This window comes from Euleptes europaea, chromosome 4 (assembly GCF_029931775.1).
Source record: "Euleptes europaea isolate rEulEur1 chromosome 4, rEulEur1.hap1, whole genome shotgun sequence".
NCBI lineage: Eukaryota > Metazoa > Chordata > Lepidosauria > Squamata > Sphaerodactylidae > Euleptes > Euleptes europaea.
Window position 1 is genome coordinate 121,181,201 of NC_079315.1, and position 20,330 is coordinate 121,201,530.

Sequence of the window (20,330 nt, forward strand, 5' to 3'; positions counted from 1 at the left end):
TTTTCCTGGGAGGGCCTGCAAGAGCGGGGCGGGAGGAGAGAGCCTCACTTTTCCGTAGCATCTGATGGCTCTTCCGGCCGGCCCCTTTCTTTTCCCGACTGCTTAACTTATTAACCAGACAAATAAGGGCAGCTAATGATCAACAGAAAGGCACCCTGTAGTATTAAAACACAGGCACCAAACTGTTGAATTAAATGGCAAACGCTGTGAAAATGACCAAGAGACCCCATCAACAACATTACAAAAGCCAGTGGGCCTCCAGAGTCTATCCCAATCAATCAAAAGTAGGGCTGCCAACCTCCAGGAGGATAGGGGAACGAAATAGACACCGCTGTACAAGTATCAAAAGATTTGGAAATCAGTACAGGAGCGAAGACAATTTAAACAAAGTGCAAAATTCTTTATACGCTACTACATGAAGATAACAACAACCCAAGACAAAATGTACATCAAGGACTTACAGAAAGCCATATATACAAGTTCATATGTACAAGAATATTTTTCAGAGTTGTCTCAATTATGACAACTTTTAATTGAGACAACTTTGAAAAATATTCTTGTACATATGAACTTGTATATATGGCTTTCTGTAGGTCCTTGATGTACATCTTGTCTTGTGTTGTCTTTATCTTCATGTAGTAGCTTATAAAGAATTTTGCACTTTGTTTAAATTGTCTTTGCTCCTGTACTGATTTCCAAATCTCCAGGAGGAGCCTGGAGATCTCCTGGAATTACAACTGGCCTTTGCACCACAGAGATAAGTTCCCCTGGATAAAATGGCTGGTTTGAAAGGTGTCCTGTATGGAAATATACCTTGCTGGGGTGCCTTCTCTCCCCAAACACCTTGCCCTCCCCAGGCTCCCCCCCCCCAAAAAAAAAATCTCCTGGAATTTCCCAGGGATGCCAGCCTCCCAGTGGGACCTGGGGATCCCCCAGAATTGCAGCTCCTCTCCAGACTATATAGAGACCAGTTCCCATGGATAAAATGGCTGCTTTGGAGAGTGGACTCTGTGTCATTGTACCGCACTGAGGTCCCTGCCCTCTCCAGGCTCCATCCCCAAATTTCTGGAGTTTCCCAACCTGGATCTGGCAATCCTACCCCCCCATCCCCCACCAGTGGCCAGGAAGGACCAGGCAATCCTAGAATTTTACAACCTGGAGTCGGCCCCCCTAGTCAAAGGGCCCCGGGCCCTTCTGGGGGCCAAGCTGATGCTCTAACCTGGAGCCACAGCCTCTCCATCCTCATGAATATGGCACTGTTCGTGTGGATGCACGGCACCGAGAATTGCCAGCTCCGGGTTGGGAAATACCTGGAGATTTTGGGGGTGGAGCCTGAGGAAGGCAGGGTTTGGGGAAGGACTTCAATGCCATAGAGTCCAATTGCCAAAGTGGTCATTTTCTCCAGGGGAACTGATTGATATTGCCTGGAAGAACAAGAAGATTTGGTTTTTCTATGCCGACTTCCTCTACCACTTAAGGGAGACTCAAACCGGCTTACCATCACCTTCCCTTCCCCTCCCCACAACGGACACCCTGTGAGGTAGGTGGGGCTGAGAGAGCTCTAAGAGAGCTGTGACTGGCCCAAGGTCACCCAGCTGGCTTCATGTGGAGGAGTGGGGAAACAAATCCAGTTCATCAGATTAGCCTCTGCCGCTCATGTGGAGGAGTGGGGGATCGAATCCGGTTCTCCAGATTACCCTCCGCCGCTCCAAACCACCATTCTTGACCATTCTTAACCACTACACCACACTGGCTCCCAGTTGTAACAGCGGGAGATCTACAGCCACCACCTGGAGGTTGGCCACCCTCGTCACAGAACCGGACAGAGCCCCCTCTCACTGGACTGTGCCTGGCAGGTCAGATCCATCCCCATCCTTGATAGAAGCAACTGCTTCTGGGTTCTCTCCCTCCTGGATGCCATTGAGAAAACCCCATCAGGGCATCTTCTGCGGTGAAGGACCACGCTGGCATCCTCTTCTTGAAAGGATAAAGAAAAGGGGGAAAGCACCACGGCTTACCACTCGCAGTGTCACCGAGGACCGAACGACGGCACTTCCCCGCGGCCTCCTTGCCGAGTCCTCTGAGCTCCCTGGAAGTCCTCAGGGGAAACAATGATGTTCTTTTAATGGTGCACAAACGGAAGCGAAAGCAAAACACGCTTCCAGCATCCCCCCCCCCTTAGCGGCCCCATCTTTGGCAGCCTGGTTGGCGAGATAAAGGTCAATGCGCTGCGGTTTCTCTCCATGCTACAAATCCGCACTTCCTGACAGCACCTCTTCCATATCAGGACTTCACGAATGAGTCACCATTCGGAGCAGAGCTGTTAGCTTTGACGGCAAAGGAGTCTCACGGTCCTTCGGCTCTACTTCAGGGTTGGAATTGTAATGCCTGGAATCATTATTATTATTTGAATGCATGCTTTTATGTTCAGTCTGCATATTTGCACTTATAGAAATGCTAAGCCCAGAATATAAGTGCTGGTTTGGAACACTATGCATTCATATGCACATACATGGAGGCTTTGGGAAGGTGGCACCAGGGAGCCATGGGCCAGTAAATCAGACTGTCTGTGCTTGGTACAGCCTTCCACTAATACACAGCTCAAAGTTACCTTCTGCTTAAGGAATGTGTTTTGTACTTCCAAGATCACAAGACCTAGCACTTGCTTAGAGACAGCTTCGACTAATCTCTATATACTATGTTAATGAAAGTAAAGTAAGCAACCAATGTGTAGTTAGTCTACGTAATTGGAACATCCGTAACCAAAATTTATAATTGGGGTGGCAAGCCTTGTTTAGGTGTGTGAGCTGTCCTGCGCCTTAGCCCTCACCCGGTTTGTATTATTAAGCTTAATAAACAAACTGCCTTGAAATATCAACCTCTTCCTGTGTTATGGTCATTGGGACTTAATACTATAACGCAGGCTCTTCAGAATTAGCATCTAAAAGATGCACAAAAGAGCCAACTGAAGTCAGACGAGAGGAGGAGGAGGAGGAGGAGGAGAGTTGGTTTTTGATATGCCGACTTTTTCTACCTTTTAAGGAGAATCAAACCAGCTTACAATCACCTTCCCTCCCCCCTCCCCACAACGGACACCCTGTGAGGTAGGTGAGGCTGAGAGAGTTGGGAGAGAACTGTGACTAGCCCAAGGTCACCCAGCAGGCTTCATGCGTAGGAGGGGGCAAACCAACCCGCTTCTCCAGATTAGAGTCCACCGCTCTTCAGCACTACACCACGCCGGCTCTCCAAAGAGACAAAATGTAGGCTAAAATCCAAAAGACACAAAATGTAGGCTGAAATCTCAAGCTAGGAAAAACTGAACTATTTCCTCTCCCACCCAAGCCAGACTACATAAGAGTGCAGCAGAAATTACAGTTGAGAGGGACTCCAAGGTCTTCTGGACCCGGGGTCCCCAACCTTTTTGAGAATCAGGGCACTTTGAGCGTGGTGGGCGCAGCCACAAAACAGCTGCTGCAGGTGGTGGAGCCGGCCACAAAATGTTTGCCGCATATTACCTTCAGCCTCGTAGTGAAGATGTTTGCGCTGAGGTGGCAGCTGCTGCCAAAGCAACGTTTTTAAAAATCTGCACAGCCAATTTCCCCTCTCTCATCATACCAGAACGCGGGGTCATCTGCTGAAGCTGGAGGGTGAGAGATTCAAAACAGATAGAAGGAAGTATTTCTTCACACAACACAGAGTTAAACTGTGGAACTCCCTGCCCCAGGATGTGGGGATGGCTGCCAACTTGGAAGGCTTGAAGAGGGGAGTGGGCATGTTTATGGAGGAGAGAGCTATCCATGGCTGCTACTAGTCAAAATGGATACTAGTCATGATGCACACCTATTGTCTCCAGCATCAGAGGAGCATGCCTATTGTATTAGGTGCTGTGAGATACAGGCGGGATAACGCTGCTGTAGTCATCTTGCTTGTGGGCTTCCTGGAGCCACCTGGTTGGCCACTGGGTGAACAGACTGCTGGACTTGATGGGCCTGGGTCTGATCCAGCATGGTCTGTCTTATGTTCTTAAATTTCCAGTGGCCAATCAGAAGCCTTGCTGGGCAAAAGCTCCACTTGGCCTCACCCTCTTTCTAAAAACACTCAGTGGGTGCCAGGGAAGATATCCGCAGGTGCCACGGCACCCACAGGCACCATGTTGGGTACCCCTGTTCTAGAAAAAAACTCCTCTGTTATGAAGCAGGCCAAACAAACCCAACTAGCTCACACAGCATAAAGTGCCGCCTGTGCTGTTATGCACCATGAAGAACCAATGTGCTGAAGGCACCTTGAGGGAAAACAGCTCCATCAGACTCAAGGCGAGTCAAATCACACGTCAGCCATTTATGCCTGGCTGTTTCTTCGTGGTCGCCCCGCCAACTACTTCGGGGATTTGCTTTGATTATGGCTTGCATTTTCCGACCATCAGAGGTCGCCTCGTTTTGCTTGGGTTTTCTGGATGCTGGCTGAACACAAACCCAGAAAATGCAGGCAAAACGCGTAGAAACATGCAGGGAGAGCCAGGCGACTTCTGATGGTCGGAAAATGCAAGCATAATCAAAGCAAATCCCAGAAGTAGTCGGTGGGGTGACTGTGAGGAAACAGCCATGCATAAATGGCCATTGGGAGTAGAAAAGGACTTCTTAAAGCACTTCTCAACATGCTTGTGCTTCACTGGGCCTTGTGTTCAGGTCATGCCACAGTAAGTGTTAGTTTTTAGGATGCTGCAGCATTCTTTGGTCAAGGCTTTAGCAATCTCTAGCAAATAGCTGTCAGGGGTTGTCCCTTCAATGATCTCTTGTCATCAGGAAATAAATAAAATATCAGAATCCTCAAAAGCCTGTTAACTATCTATAATTAGGCTTTGTTTCCCAGGTGAAACAGCCTTTTTGTTCTGGGAATTATAAAGGAAACAATTACAGTTTATGACAACTGCAGCCACAGTACCAATCCTGGCCCTCCTCTTCCCTGGAGCAGCTTTCTTGGTCGCTTTCCTGGAGCACGGTATGGGTGCCGCATTGGGAATTAATGCTTAGTAGAGCCATGGTGTGCATGATAAAAGAGCTATGCATGGGTCCCAAGCCACTAAGTATCACTCTCTAGTTCAATATCATCCCCTCTGATTGGAAGACGCTCCTCTGGTCAAGAACTTGTGACCATAGGCAGATCATGAGAAGGAGGGCAGGAAGGGCTGAGTCAGTGTTTGGCCCTTGAGGTCCTTTCTTGCATGCCCAGGGCAATTCTGATCGCCACTTTGGGGGTCAGGAAGTTTCCTCCAGGCCAGATTGGCCAGGGATCATGGAGGGGTTTTTTTGCGCCATCTTCTGGGCATGGAGCATGGGTACCATTGAGTCTGACTCTGGGGAAAGGGCAGGCTGGTGTGGGTGGAATCCTGAGTGTGTGAGAGTATCCAACCTAGTGGCTAGCCAATGAAAGCCTGTTTGTACCTGAACGCATTGTAGAAAAGTCTAACAACCTTAGGCAGGTCATGAGAGGGAGGGCATTTTGGCCATCTTCTGATTCTGTGAACTTAGGCAGAGCATGAGAGGGAGGGCAGGAAGGGTTGCATCAGTGTTTGGCTCTCATGGCCCTTTCTTACATGCCCATGTTAATGCCAATCACCACTTTGGGGTCAGGAAGCAATCTTCCTCCAGGCCAGATCATCCAGGGATCCAGGAGGGCCTTTTCCCATCTTCTGAGCATGGAGTAGTGGTCATTGGGTGTGTGTGTGTGTGGTGGGGGGAGGTAGTTGTGAATTTCCTGCATTGTGCAGGGGGTTGGACTAGATGACCCCGGTAGCCCTTCCAATTCTACGATTCGATGACTCTATGAAGTCATAACGAGTTTCAATTTCTGTGCCTCCACCAGGTTTCTACTTTGTCTACCTGGAGACCTGTGTTGTTGGTCTGTTCCTTTAAAACCAACCTATGAATAAATACATCTTCATAGTTGTTGATATATTTATCCAGTGATCTAAATCATCTCCTTGTGCGCCACAAAACTTACCTCACAGAAGCAAAACCAAATCCTATACACTCACTACCTCTAGAATACCTGGAAACTGAGGGAAGGTTTATAGTTCAAAATGAACCTAGATCCCAAAAATCTTAGGAGGATGTGTGTGTCCCCCTCAATAGGAAAAAGATCATTGTGTGTGTGTGTGTGTGTGTGGAGAAGGCACTGAGTTAGATTCTGCAGCAGAAGGGGGAAATCAGTGGAGCTGCTGTGCTTGAATTGGCCCTGAGCCCCAGGACACGAGGGCCTTTGGCCTACAACCTGTCATGTCCTCCAAAATCTGAGGGTCTCCTCTTCCCTCACCAGGGATGCAATCAGTGAGTGCATATGGAGGCATATGGAGGCATCCTTGCCCCCTCAGGTTGGACTCCAAGTTAGCACCTTCTCTGGTAGCCAAGTTAGCACTGTTCTTTGGTAGCCAACAATAAGGTGGCTTATGAAAGATCTACTCTCCCCAAATTTTATGCCTGTTTTTACTCATAACTTGCCCTGAACCTGCAGAATGGAGCAGATTCCTAGGAACTAAGTTAAGGTGCAGAGTGGATCTATTTACATCTGCGGTTCTGAGTGGCCCGAAGGGAACAAAGAGCCACAAAGGCAGCATCAGGGGTAGACGAGATTTTATTGTGGTCCACAATGAACAGCAGCAAAAGCAAGCAGTCATGCACTGTTTGTCAAAAGAGAAAGCAAAATAAGTTACAAGCGGGACTGCTGAGAAAGATGAGCAGACAGCCATTTCAACTCCCTTTAAGGTCAGGAATGACTAGCAAGAGAAGACCCACCATGTCACTGCAACTGGCCAGCCCACAAACATGTTAAGTCCAAGGAGCCGTGGTTGACTGAAGTAGGCAATTCAGGGTTGGGCTGTCCAGGGCCTGACAGCTCTCTTCTCTAGCTCACAAAAAGGGAAGCGTCGGACAAGGGTGCGAGGCAGCCAGAGACAACTCCGAAGGGTTCCTTGCCATAGCCCGGTCTTCACTCCGGCACAGGCTTCACTTGTTTTGCCGCTTCCAGCTGGGTTAGCATTTCATCCCACTGGACAAACTGCTTTGACAGGAGCAGCGTCTGGAGGAGACTTTTAAGAGAAAAAAACACGTAGGAAACCGAAGTGGAAGGGAAATGACCTGGCTAGACAGTTGGGGCTCTGATCAAAAGCGTAGCAGCGGATAGAAGAAAGCGAAGCTGGCTGTGCTGGGGGGGGGGGGGGGGACACTCCTACCTACCCTCCCCTGCAAGTGCAAGCAGCTTCGCTATCGAACTCTCGGGGCCCTGCGCAATCTTGCCCAGGGCACAGCAATGAAAAAGGATACCATTCTGTTGTAATCTTCCAGGAGTAACCGGATGTTCCCTGTCACAGCTTCGCACTGGTCCTGCAACACCAAAAGAACTCTGTGAAATGTCTTTCCCATTTTGGGGGATTGCCGGTTTCTGTTGTGCTGAACCGGGGTGCTGACAGAAGCAGAGGGAGCTCTACTTTTTATTGGGGGAGGGGAGCCCATTAAGCTAGCCTGGCTGGTGATCAGAATCCCTGTCCGTAAAGGTCACCGAGTGTGTGAGGGATTCTAGGATTTATCATCCGGGTTCCTCATCTCACCAGGATATTCCAGAATGAGTGGCCGGCACACCCTGCAGCCACACACTCTTCTTCTTGCCTTGCTCCAAGTGGGAAGAGGAGGGACTTTCCAGTGGCCAGGAAATCACAAGCTCTGCCCTGCCCCCTTTTGCCCTCCCAAAAGGGAGTGAAAGGGGCAAGGAATAGATGTAGGAAAAGGTAGTAATAAATCCAGACAGAAGCAAGCCAGAGTGACCGTCAGGAATTCACAATGCTTGGGACGGTCCCAGCTGGTGCAGGCGCCGCTTTAGAGAAATGCTTTTTACATGCAAGCTGTTCCGCCAGTGCTCGAATGGCAGTTTGCGGCATGAAGCCAGCGCGGTGTAGTGGATTAAGAGTGGCGGACTCTGATCTGGAGAACCGGGCTCGATTCTCCACTCCTCCACATGAAGCTTGCTGAGTGACCTTGGGCCAGTCACAGTTCTTTCTGAACTCTCAGCCCCACCTACCTTAGGCAGATCATGAGAGGGAGGGCAGGAAGGATTGCATCAGTGCTTGGCTCTCATGGCCATTTCTTACATGCCCAGGGAAATGCCAATCGCCACTTTGGGTTCAGGAAGCAATTTTCCTCCAGGCCAGATGGGCCAGGGACCCTGGAGGATTTTTTGAGGAGACCACCTTCTGAGCATGGAGTAGGGGTTACTGGGGGTGGGGGGGAGGTAATTGTGAATTTCCTGTGTTGTGCAGGAGGTTGGACTAGATGACCCTAGTGGTCTCTTCCATCTCTATGATTCTACCTTACAAGGTTCCTGTTGTGTGTGTGTGTGTGTGGGGGGGGAGGCGATTGTAAGCTGCTTTGAGACTCCTTAAGGGTACAAAAAAGCTGAGTATAAAAAACCAACTCTTCTTCTCTTCTTCATTAGAACCAGCAACCCAGGACTTGGCTTTGCAGGAACAACACCCTTAGAAGTGCAGTTCCCAGCCGAGGCAGAAAGAAAAACCCTGGCTGAAGAATGAATACTACCCTGAAACCCCCTACCCGCATACCTGTTGCTGGATGTGGATTTGAGAGAGGCGCTGGAGTCTGGAAATGTGGTCAGGAGCAGCTGCAAAGACCAGAAGGAAGGTCAGGCTCCCTCAGGACAGCCGACGAAATTCAAGCCACAAAGGGGCTTACACTGAGGTAAGAGGCACCTTCCCATCTTTAAACCATATAAACATTCTACAGAATATTAACATGGGCAGCTCTCACCACAATGCACAACTGCTATAAAAATCAATGCTTAATCCATATTGTCGTCGCACAAAATCAGTAAAGGTTTTCCAACATTTGTGAAAAGCAGACTTTGCCTACCGTTTCTCAAACATACAAATTCTGTATGTTCAGAATCTTGCAATGAACTATTAAGACCCCTGTTGATTGATACACAGAATATTGGAGACTGTGGCACAGTGTTTAAGGTTTGTTTTAAAAGCCCGCCAATCAACAAACAATGTTATTTGTTTTAACTGTTTACTAACTATTTTTTAAAGGGCACCTTTTAATATTTCCATTCCTTTCGTATCCTTTTGTACTGTGCCTTTTTATGCCAATAAAGGAATGACTGATTGATTGAAATTCTGTATGTTAATTTAGGAAGTCTGAATATTTGCCAAGCAGAGCAGGATGGTCAGACTTTGGGCATTTTGCTCATTATGAGCTGTGTCCATCTGCAACTAAAATTATCAAATAAAGTAGCCGCCTGGAAAAGGCAGCAAGTGCCCAGGTCCAACCAAAAGACTAATGCAGGGGTCCCCAAACCTTTATAGCCCGCGGGTACCTTTCGAATTCTAACACAGGGTGGTGGGCGCAGCCACAAAATGGCTGCCCACAGGAGTTGGAGCCAAAGACAAAGCATCAGGGAGCGAGGTTATGAGTAACTTTCACAGTGACTCTTCAACACTTCAGGAAGAAGCTTTGTCTAACAGGATGCTTTTTAAAACCTGCTCAGCCCATTATTAGCCCTGCTGGCAAAAGCCCCACCCGGCCATGCCCACTTTCTAAAAACACTTGGTGGGCACCAGGAAAGGTGTTAGTGGGTGCTCACTCTAGGGCCTTTTGACTGCACAAAACAACACCTAAAGACTCACCAGTTCATTCAGATAGATGATTTTGTGAGTCAGAGTCCACGTCATCCGATGCATGAACAGACATAACAGGCCTAGGTAGACATACTTAACAAGGGGAACTACTGAGAAAGATGTCCAGGGGTGAGAACAGACCTCCCATGCCCTTCCTATCTCTTTGGACTAACGGGTCAGCAGTTCTTCTTCATTGGGGCACCCAATGAAGCAGGCAAGCAACCGATTCAGGACAGATGGAGAAACTACTCTGCCATTTGGCCAGTTGATTAACTTATGAATTCACTGCCACGGGATGTAGCGATGGTGACTAGTTTAGTTGGGCTTCAAAAGGTGACTAGACAAAACCAAAAAAAGGCACCAGTGACTAAATGGAACATCCAGGTTCAAATGCACTATATCTATGAATACCACTACTGGGGGAGGGGGGAGACAGATGGAGGCTTTGCATTCTGTGCCCTGTCTGTAGAGCTTCCAAGGGCATCTGACCGGCCACTACGTGAAACAGGATGCTGGATTTTGTGGACCCTTCACCTGATCAAGCTCTTCATGCACCCAAGCCAGGGCGTAGAGGACAGGAAACGTGGGATTAATTTGCTCACAGTGAGACAAATAACTAGAATCACAGAATCATCGAGTTGGAAAGGGCCATACAGGCCATCTAGTCCAACCTCCTGCTCAATGCAGGATCAGCATCCCTGACAAGTGTTTGTCCAGCCTCTGCTTAAAGACTGCCAGTGAGGGGGAGCTCACCACCTCCCTAGGTAGATGATTCCATTGTCAAACAACTCTTACTGTAAACTGTAACTGGTCCCTGATGAGAGAGACGTGACCTGCATTTTAAGAGTGCCAGCTTGGAGACAGGACCTGTTCTCTATTATGAAATGAGCCTCTTCACTGGAAGAATGCCAGCAGTGCCGTTTTTACAAGATTCATAAACTGGGCTTGATACAGAAAGAATTGAAAATGAAATTAGATATATATAACCTGTTGGAGCATAAGCTTCCTGAAGCCGCTTACAATTTAAATTTTAACTAGCTAAATAAATGTATTTAAAAATGCGTGCATGGATATATACATGAGCATCATGCCAACTTCTCTCTTTGTAAAAGTGCAAAAGATGTGAATCGTGGCCTCCACATAGAAGTAGACAATCGTGGCCTCTACACAGAAGTAGACATTCTGATACCTGAGGCTCATGTGCTGGGGGAGGGGAGAGGGAGACCCACCTTTCATGTGTGCGCTGTCCAGGTAAGGCTTCAGGTTGTCCACCTGCTCCAGGAGCTCCGCTTGAGCCAGGATGGATTGCTCTTCTGGTTTAGGAGACAAGGAAAGACAGGAGTCAGGGTAGGCAGGAGCAGTTGCAGTGGCCGCTGATGCCAAAGTGACACTGTTAAAAATCTGCACAGCCAATCAAAATTCCAGTGGCCAAACAGGAGTCTTGCTGGGCAAAACACCATCTAGTACCACCCACTTTCTAAAAATACTTGGCAGGCACCAGGAAAGGTGTTCTGGGCCCCACAATGGGAAACCCTGGGCCCTAATGGCTTCAGATTAGGCTCTGGCAGTGAGCAGTCCAGCCTCTGAAGACAAACCTACCAGGGCCTTGTCAACTGTGGGATGCTCTATCTAGAATGGGAAGACGGTAAGTGAGCCTATGATCTTAAGACGGTAAAAGCTTTTGTGTTTCAGAGTCCTTTGGGAATGATGAGTCCATTTGTTTGCTTTTGTCTGAACTTCCTAGTTTAAGATTAGTGCTTCTCCTCTGATGGATAAGCTATTTTAGAGATTTTTATCATACAGACGGTGTTTGAATGGATAACCAGTAGCCCGAACAACACATTTCCTTGCAAGCAGGCTAACCATATCAAGCTGTAAGTTTCAAAAATATCCCAACACCGAATCACTAACACAACATTGTATATCTGTCACTACATGAAAATACCTGCCAAGATGAACTGCAGCTTCATGACATCTGGAACAGCCATGCGGTCAATGTACTGAGGGTCCAAATATTTTATGACATCTTCAACTGCAATTGTCAACAGAGCATAAGAGAGAGAAAACGGGAACTTCAGAATGTGACAGCAACTGAGCAAACATGCATCTCTAGACAGACAGCATCAGCACAGAGACTTTAAACACATTCAGTCAGAATCAGGAGAAGGTCAGAGTGGCACTGACCTCTAGCCAAGTTTCAGTCCTCCCATCTGCAATATGGGAATTTAAACCATGCATCTCTTACAAGCCTTGCTAAGAAGATCACAGGGAAAGGCCCTCCTCAATCAAAGACGTTTGACTGGTGGGCACACCAGAGAGGGCCTTTTCAATGGTAGCCCCATGATTATGGAACAATCTCCCCAGGGAGGTGCGCCTGGCCTCTCACTTTCGAACTTCAACAGGCAGCTGAAGATGGTTTTATTTAGGATCCCATTTGATTAAAGCAGTTCTAAACTGTGATTATACATTTTGGCTTTATGCATTTTATGCACTCTGGTATATATTTTATTTCTATGGTAAGCTGCCTTGAGCTCTGTAAGGAAGAAAGGCAGCTGATAATAAGATTCATGGACCACTTCGAAAGGCTTTACAATTATATATATATATATATACACACACACACACACACACACACACACACACACACACACACGGCTTGGTCATATGTATGTATCGTATGGATACCATGGACTGCCAAAAAACAAAAACAAATCAGTGGGTTCTAGATCAAATCAAGCCAGAACTGACCCTAGAACCTAAAATGACTAAACTGAGGCTGTCGTACTTTGGTCACATTATGAAAAGACAGGAGTCACTGGAAAAGGCCATCATGCTAGGAAAAGTTGAAGGCAGCAGGAAAAGAGGAAACCCAACATGAGATGGATCGACTCTATAAAGGGAGCTGCAGCCCTCAATTTGCAAGATCTGAGCAAGGCGGTCAAAGATAGGGACATTGATTCACAGGGTCGCCATGAGTTCAAAGCGATTTGACGGCACTTCACACTCACACACACACACTTACAATTCCACCCCACTGCCTCAGATTTACAAAACAGCAACAGCTCTTTAAAAAAAAATCCCAGAATTCTGGAATAGCCATAGTTGGTTTCTTTACCACCTTGGGCACACAGATAAAGGGTGGCCGTCAAAAGTGGTAGCCACATCATGCAATCATAACAGCCATGCAGAATGATGTCGTTCCAAGACCCAACAACAAACATGATGGTGAAATTCTAAAACTGTGCTAAACAGAATGAACGAGGTAACGTTCCATTATGGTCAACATGTTCCTTCTCCGTCCTCTTTCCCCTAATGCATGGGCAACACTGCATGTTTGCAATGGGGTATTTACATTCACAGGAGTACAAGAAACTGCCTTCTACTGAATCAGACCTTCAGTCCATCGAGGTCAGTATTGTCCACTCAGACTGGAAGCAGCTCTCCAGGGTCTCAGGTGGTGGACTTTCACATCACCTATTACCTGATTCCTTTAGTTGGAGATGCCGGTGATTGAACCGGGGACCTTCCGCATGTCAAGGAGATGCTCGTCCCCTAGACTTAAGATTGCCACCCCAGCAACCTTAAGGCTTCTCTTGTTTCAATTGCTCTAATAAGTTTTTCAACAAGAAGTAGGTCTCACCTATTTAGGGGAGAACATTTAAAAGGTACTTACTTTTTTTGTAAAGAATTTTAACCCTCTCTCTTTTGCTTGCGATGTTTCCCAAAGCCACCTGAACTTTGACCAAGCCATCTGCTATCTGGGGAAAAAATGAGTATTGGACTGACAACAGAACAGTATGAAGTATATCAACAGTACGAAGGTTACTTTGAATCGTGACTTCACAACAACAACAAAAATCAGCCATGCGCAAAACACACACAAAGAAGAGTTCCTAACACAACTGCTTTCACTTAGGTGCAGCACAGCTTCTTCTGTAGTTTGCAAACATGGAGTGAAAACCAGGAAGACATAGTTTTAAGCATCCTTCCTTATCCCTTCAGAGGCAAGGAAAGTTAACTGCCTGCAATGACTACCTTCCCCTTAGAACAGGGTGGGCTATAATCCTGAACAAAAACATACATTGTTTTCAAATAAGGATGCTCTGATATGGCAAGAACGCTTTTTTAAAAAGACACGTCTATACAACTTGACACCATCGTGTTTTTTTTTAAAGATGGGGGCACATTTTAATAACCATATTTCTCTGCTTTGATTTATTTAGAGAATTCATACCCTGTTTTCCCGTTATAAAATACTTAATTTTAAAAAAAATATTTTTATTATTCGACTCGTATTTGAGCCGGGGCCTGGCTCAGAGCGGCTAACAATTATGAAATATAATACATACATAATATAGATTAAAGCCAGATCAAACATCTACAATAAAATAATTTCCAATAAAACCAATCGGCGCTTATAGATTGTCACAGAGGTCCACGGTGAGCCCGGGGAAAAGATCAGGACCCCAATTGCAGCTCTATAAGATGGAAAAATAAAGAGGAAGGGAGGCCAATTATGACGGGTGTGAGAATTCACTCTTCTCTGCTTAGGGGGACAGGACTGCTCTCTTGAAGTATGTGAAGGGCTGTCACTTAGAGGAGGGCAGGGAGGTGAGACAGCAAGGTAGACTTCCCCTGACTATGGAAGATCCACTGATTTAGCAATTCGTAATAATCTCTTTTCCTTTCTGTAAATGTATTAGGACAGCAAGCTTGTTGCTGGGCAGGGTATCTCTGTGTTTCTGTGTGCAAGTAACTGGGGCAAGAGTCACGGAGGGTTACAGTGAACCATAACAAGAACTGGGTGAAACTGTTTCTTTACTGCCGCCTCTATGTCTGTAGTGCTATCAGCTTTACCCTGAATGTTGATGGGTTGTCATATCTTGGAATTGGGATAAATATCTCTCCCTCAGTACAATCGGGACTCAAGAGATTTCTGCCCATTAGGGCCTCTGGATCGCAGCTGCTCCAAATAAATAACTCTTTCTTGAAACAATGGTCTTGGGTCTCTCTCCCCCCCCCCCGAACCCCCGGTTTTGTCACAACAGAGGTGATCCTGTTGGCAGCAGAGGATATGAGTCGCAACAATGGGTTTAAATTGCAGGAGGAAAGGTACCAGCTGGATATTAGGACAATGTTTTTTACAGTATAAGAGCTGTTCTACAGTGGAATCAGCTGCCTAGGGAGGTGCTGAGCTCCCCCTCACTGGCTGTCTTTAAGCAGAGGCTGGATGAATGCTTGTCAGGGATGCTCTAGGCTGCTCCTGCATTGAGCAGGGGGGTTGGACTAGATGGCCTCTATGGCCCCTTCCCACTCTATGACTTAAGGACAGATGGACTCACATTCCAACTGTACCTGAAGAAGCAAGCTCCTACCCTGCCAGATTTTTTTTGTTAATCTCGCTCTGTTCCGCTGCTAGTCATATATATATATATATATATATATATATATATATATATATATATATATATATATATATATATATATATATATATATATAATATTTTTATTTTATAAATATTTTTATCCGCTGCTACAGTCTTGTGTATCAAGACTAGGGTCTGGGAGACCCGGGTTCGAATCGCCACTCGGCCACGGAAGCTCGCCGGGCGGCCTTGGCCAGCCCAACCTACCTCGCAGGGTTGTTGTGAGGTAAGAACGCAAGAGAGGGACGCGGGGGAAAAGGCGGGTAGGGGGAACAAATGAAGCCAGCGACCTGAAGCTCCTCCTCCCCCCCCCCGGTACCTTCCTGGCCTCCGCGGGCCCTCCCGGCGCCCCGAAGACGCGCTCCTCCAAGGCCGCCAAGCGGCCCTGCAGCTGCTGCACCTCCCCGGCCCCCGCCGCCGCCATCTTAGCAACGCCCACCGGAAGCCAGCGAGGAACCCCCGCCCACCGGAAGAGCCTTGGGCGGAAACAGAGGGAGACTCCGGCGCTCAGGAAAGCGCCGCTCTACCCTCTGAACGCACCACAGAGATGCCAGGGTGGCTGAGCCCGAGGGGCAAACCGGAAGTTATGTCGGAGGAGGGGAAATGGAGCGTTGCTCTGGAGACGGGGGCGTCCACTTCCGGCCGCGGGGGCGCTGGAGAGGCCGACCTGCGGAGGGCCAGGCCCGGACTGACCGCCGTGTGCGCATGCGCCGACACGTGGACGGAGGAAGGAGACGGAAAACACGTGTCTGAAGCCTCCTGTGCAGTTCAAGCCTTGGGGGTGGCGTGGGCGTTGCCAGCCTCCCGGTGTGGCCGGGAGATCCCCCGGAATTAGGGTTGCCAGGTCCCTCTAGGGGGCGGAGCCTGAGGAGGGCGGGGTCTGGGGAGGGGACAGACTTCAGTGCCATAGAGTCCAATGGCCATTTTCTCCAGGGGAACCGATCTTTCGGCTGGAGAGCAGTTGTAATAGGGGGAGATCTCCAGCTAGTATTATCAAGGATAATAAAATTTACACATCTTTTTTTTTAATATATATATATATATATATATATATATATATATATATATATATATATATATATATATATATATATATATATATATATATATTTTCATAAAAAAACAAAACAAATTATAAATCACATAAACAAATAACTAAAAAGCAAAACAAAAATACAAAGATACAAAAAATACAAAAAGAGCACTTATACTACAGTTTTACATCTTCTATTATAATATTATAGAATAAACAGGGCCCAAAAAATTTACACATCTAGGCAGCAGAGTGCATTAACTTTCCAGATTTAAAAAATTATAACTCGTCATTGGCACTTGTTAAAAGAGATCCCGGGATGCGACTTGCCCCCTATCTTTGGGCTGAGAAATGCAAAGGCTATAAGAAACTTTTTAATCCATTCTGATATATCACAACCTATAAAACCTGCACATATTAGAGGACATCATAAATGTGGACATTGTCCATTCTGCAAATTCAGTTTACCAGTAAAGGAAGTGGGCTCCACATCTAGTAATTTCAAATACACCTTGAGGCACTTTAGCAATTGTGGATCGCATCATGCGATTTATGCCATCCGATGTAAATGTGGTTTTTTATTCATAGGAAGCACGATTAGACCGGTGAGATTAAGGATAGGAGAGCATCTCTCGCGTACTAGGGCACACACAAAAGATGCGCCCCCTTTAGAACATTTTGTCCAGAATTCTCATAAGAATGATGATTTAGTATTTTATGTGCTTTGGCTCTATAAACCGCGCCCTTTTCAAATACAGAATGAACATAAAATCATGCTTCAAAATGAAATGAAATTCATCTATCTGTTTAAAACGTTAGTGCCTCGTGGACTTAATACGGATTTTTATTTGTCTTGTTTTGTTTGATACTAATAATATGTCAATTGTTCTAATACATGTATATTACTTGGAATTGGAAACGTACAAGTCCCCTTTAAGAACTGAGTGCAAACGGAATGGAATGCTTAATTGATATCCTACACCTGGAAACTACTAAAAATAGCATAGGTCTTACTGTTAGTATAGCTACTCCTAGGAACCCAAGATGGTCTATGTAAGAGGTCTTTAATATTATAGGTATGTATGCTTTATGCAAACTTGTATTTTTGTTGGGGTGGTTTTGTTAAAATGTTGTAAAAAATCTATAATTATTCTGTACTGTACCAAACATAATTTATAATTCATATTCATAGAAAAATACCAGGTTACGAGCTGAAGAAAAGCCTCTTGAAACGTGTATAATACCCGGAAGACATGTCCTCCCATGTTACCTGGATCCTTTGGGACTGTTTGTATACCACGATATATTTTTTGAGGTAACAATAACCCTATTTATCCCTGCAGTTAAGGGATAGAAAGTGCATTTTGCACTAGTTATACGCAGTGCGCTCTAAATACAGCATTAGCTGGATACAGACTAAAAGCACGAACCACGGAGGCTCCGGCTGGAGCACAACGGACAGAATACCGTATTGATTGAAAGATACGTGTAAATGAGAACGTGTGTTTATGAATCATCGCCTATTGCTGAATTATTGATTTGTGGTACTTATAACCCATATGATTTATGTTTAGGAACTTATGTTTAGCAAGTTCCAGTCTGTTTTCATAGTGTGAACTTAACACTTAGAATTAATTTAACCCATTGAGGTAATTTATATATACTTTAGACTTTCCTAAAAATTGAAAATATTTTCATAATTAAAATTGAGCTAGTGTGCTGTTCTATTAATTAAGTACCTGGAGATTGGCAACCCTACCTGGAATTACAGTTGATCTCCAGAGATGGCGATCCCTCGGAGAAAAAGGCTGCTTTGGAGGATGGGCTTTATGGTGTGAGACCCCCGCTCACCTGGACGGCCGAGGCTGGCCCGGGCTCATCAGCCCTTGGAAGCTAAGCAGGGTCGGCCTTCACAGTTCTTGGATGGGAGACCACCAAGGGAGTCCCTGGTTGCTATGCAGAGGCAGGCCGTGGCAAACCACCTCTGGACGTCTCTTTGCCTTGGAAACCTGACAGTCAGCTATGACTTGAGAGCACTTTACACGCACACAGATGCACCACCTTCTGCAGGCTCCAGCCCCAACTTCAGCTGCCCCTGTGGGATTTTTCTCCCTGGGCTTCATTCATCACCCTGTCTGGGCAAGAGCTCTGCAAAGCTTGCACAATGGGTAGATGACTCTATAGAATCATGGAGTTGGAAGGGACCACTAGGGTCATCTAGTCCAACCCCCTGCACAATGTCGGAAATTCACAACTACCTCCCTGCCCCCAGCAATCCATACTCCATGCCCAGACGATGGCAACAAAAACGCTCCGGGATCGCTGGCCAGGAGGAAAATTGCTTCCTGACCCCAAGTGGCGATCGGCACTACCCTGGGCAGGCAAGAAAGGACCATGAGAGCCAAACACTGACACAGCCCTTTCTGCCCTCCCTCTCATGGTGTAGTGTGCAGTGGTTAAGACCGGTGGTTTGGAGCAGTGGACTCTGATCTGGAGAACTGGGTTCAAGTCCCCACACCTCCACATGAGCAGCAGAGGCGAATCTGGTGAACTGGATTTGTTTCCCCGCTCCTACATGTGAAGCCAGCTGGGTGACCTTGGGCTAGTCACACTCTCTAAGCTCCACCTCCCTCACAGGGTGTCTGTTGTGGTGAGGGAAAGGGAAGGTGATTGTAAGCTGGTTTGATTCTGCTTTAAGTGGTACAGAAAGTCAGCGTATAAAAACCAGCTCTTTTTCTTCTTCATGATCTGCTTAAGGTCATAGAATCAGCATTGCTGACAATGGCCATCTAGCCTCTGCTTAAAAACCTCCAGGGAAGGAGAGCTCACCACCTCTCGAGGAAAAGGGGATGGAGGCCCTAATAAACCCTGATTTCCTGATATTTATTCAGTTCATTTGTATCCCATCTTTCTCCCAAATAGGGACCCTAAAGTGTCTTGCATCGTTCTCTCCTCCATTTTATCCTCACAACAACCCTGTGAGGTAGGTTAGGCTGAGAGACCCAGGTCTCTTGGATCCTAGTCCGACCCTCTTAACCACTACACCACACTGGCTCTCTAACATCTGGGCAGGGATTTTCCGACAGCGGATCTGCTTCCCCTATCCTGCTCATTTTGATCCTTTGCTGCGATGAGTGAATATGTGTCACTGTGTCTTTCGTTCAGACAGTGGCTTTTTGCAGTAGATGTTTTGTAAGTTATCTGAATGAACATGGGGCAGTTGTTCTCTCTCAGACTGACCTGCCTTACAGGGTTGTTGTGAGGATAAAATGATGATAGAAAGAACCATATGCACCACTAACTCCTTGGAGGGAGGTTAGAAGGCAAATGCAAGGAACAGATGAGTCCTTTAGGCCATTTATTTTTCTTTCTCGCTATGCATGGAGTCAAAGTATCCTGAAGATGAAGGCATCACATCTGCCTCGTTTTGTTCACACAACCGCTTGAACACATGAACACATGAAGCTGTCTTATACTGAAACAGACCCTTGGTCCATCAAAGTCAGTATTGTGTGCTCAGACCAGCAGTTGCTCTCCAGGATCTCAGGCAGGGGTCTTTCACATCACCTACCTGCCTAGTCCCTTTAACTGGAGATGCCGGGGATTGAACCTGGGACCCTCTGCATGTCGTGCAGATGCTCTACCACTGAGCCACAGCCCCTCCCCACTTGAGTGTTCAATGGCTGTGGGAAGTGCTGGTCCCCAGGCTGTGCTAGCAAGTCAACCCGTGGCTAGTCTGTTTTGTGTGTGGCAGTGCGCTCCGTTTACTTTTTGGCCCATCATTGCAACGGTTTGAGCTTTTGCTGCATTATGCTGCAGGTTAAGAGGAAGCATTCATGCACCCCTCAGTAGTGTCTTTGCCTAAGGCCCGCTGGGGATTGCATTTTAATGTTATGCGGGTTTTTATTTTGTGTCCCTGTGAGCCACTTTGGGAACCAAGTGGGACAAAAATATAATAAGTAAGGAAATAAAGCCTTGTGCCAAGTGGTGTCTGCGCGTGACCAACCAAATCAGCCGGTGGCAGTCTTGAGCTGCCCCAGGCATGGCTGCTCCCCCAGTGGCCCCCACACTGCAATAGTCATGGGCCCAAATTCCACAATTGGATGAGAGAAAAAGGAACCTTCATATTCAGCAGCAGCATTCATCTCAGTACCAGCACTAGGAGGCAATATCAGAGACGGCTTGGCCC

The 20,330-nt window shown here is 46.8% G+C and overlaps 1 protein-coding gene across 1 annotated transcript; it reads right to left on the reverse strand.

Moving 5' to 3' along the window:
- Window positions 1-6,984: 6,984 nt before the first annotated feature.
- On the reverse strand, window positions 6,985-15,532 carry DCTN3 (dynactin subunit 3). The gene is made up of 7 exons (XM_056849094.1): window positions 15,428-15,532; window positions 13,356-13,440; window positions 11,628-11,714; window positions 10,912-10,995; window positions 8,609-8,667; window positions 7,320-7,379; window positions 6,985-7,074 (listed from the first exon to the last, which is right to left on the reverse strand). The coding sequence occupies exons 1-7, from the start codon at window positions 15,530-15,532 to the stop codon at window positions 6,985-6,987; spliced, it is 570 nt and encodes a 189-aa protein (XP_056705072.1).
- Between the last annotated feature and the right edge of the window lie 4,798 nt (window positions 15,533-20,330).

What these genes read in the sequence shown, in the direction of transcription:
- DCTN3 (XM_056849094.1), bottom strand. Translation starts at nt 15,532, where the DNA reads ATGGCGGCGGCGGGGGCCGGGGAGGTGCAGCAGCTGCAGGGCCGCTTG. An exon ending in GCTGCAGTTCATCTTGGCAG is followed by an intron (nt 10,996 to 11,627) that starts GTATTTTCATGT and finishes CTCCTAAACCAG; the next exon opens with AAGAGCAATCCATCCTGGCT. An exon ending in GGACAGCGCACACATGAAAG is followed by an intron (nt 8,668 to 10,911) that starts GTGGGTCTCCCT and finishes TGGTCTTTGCAG; the next exon opens with CTGCTCCTGACCACATTTCC.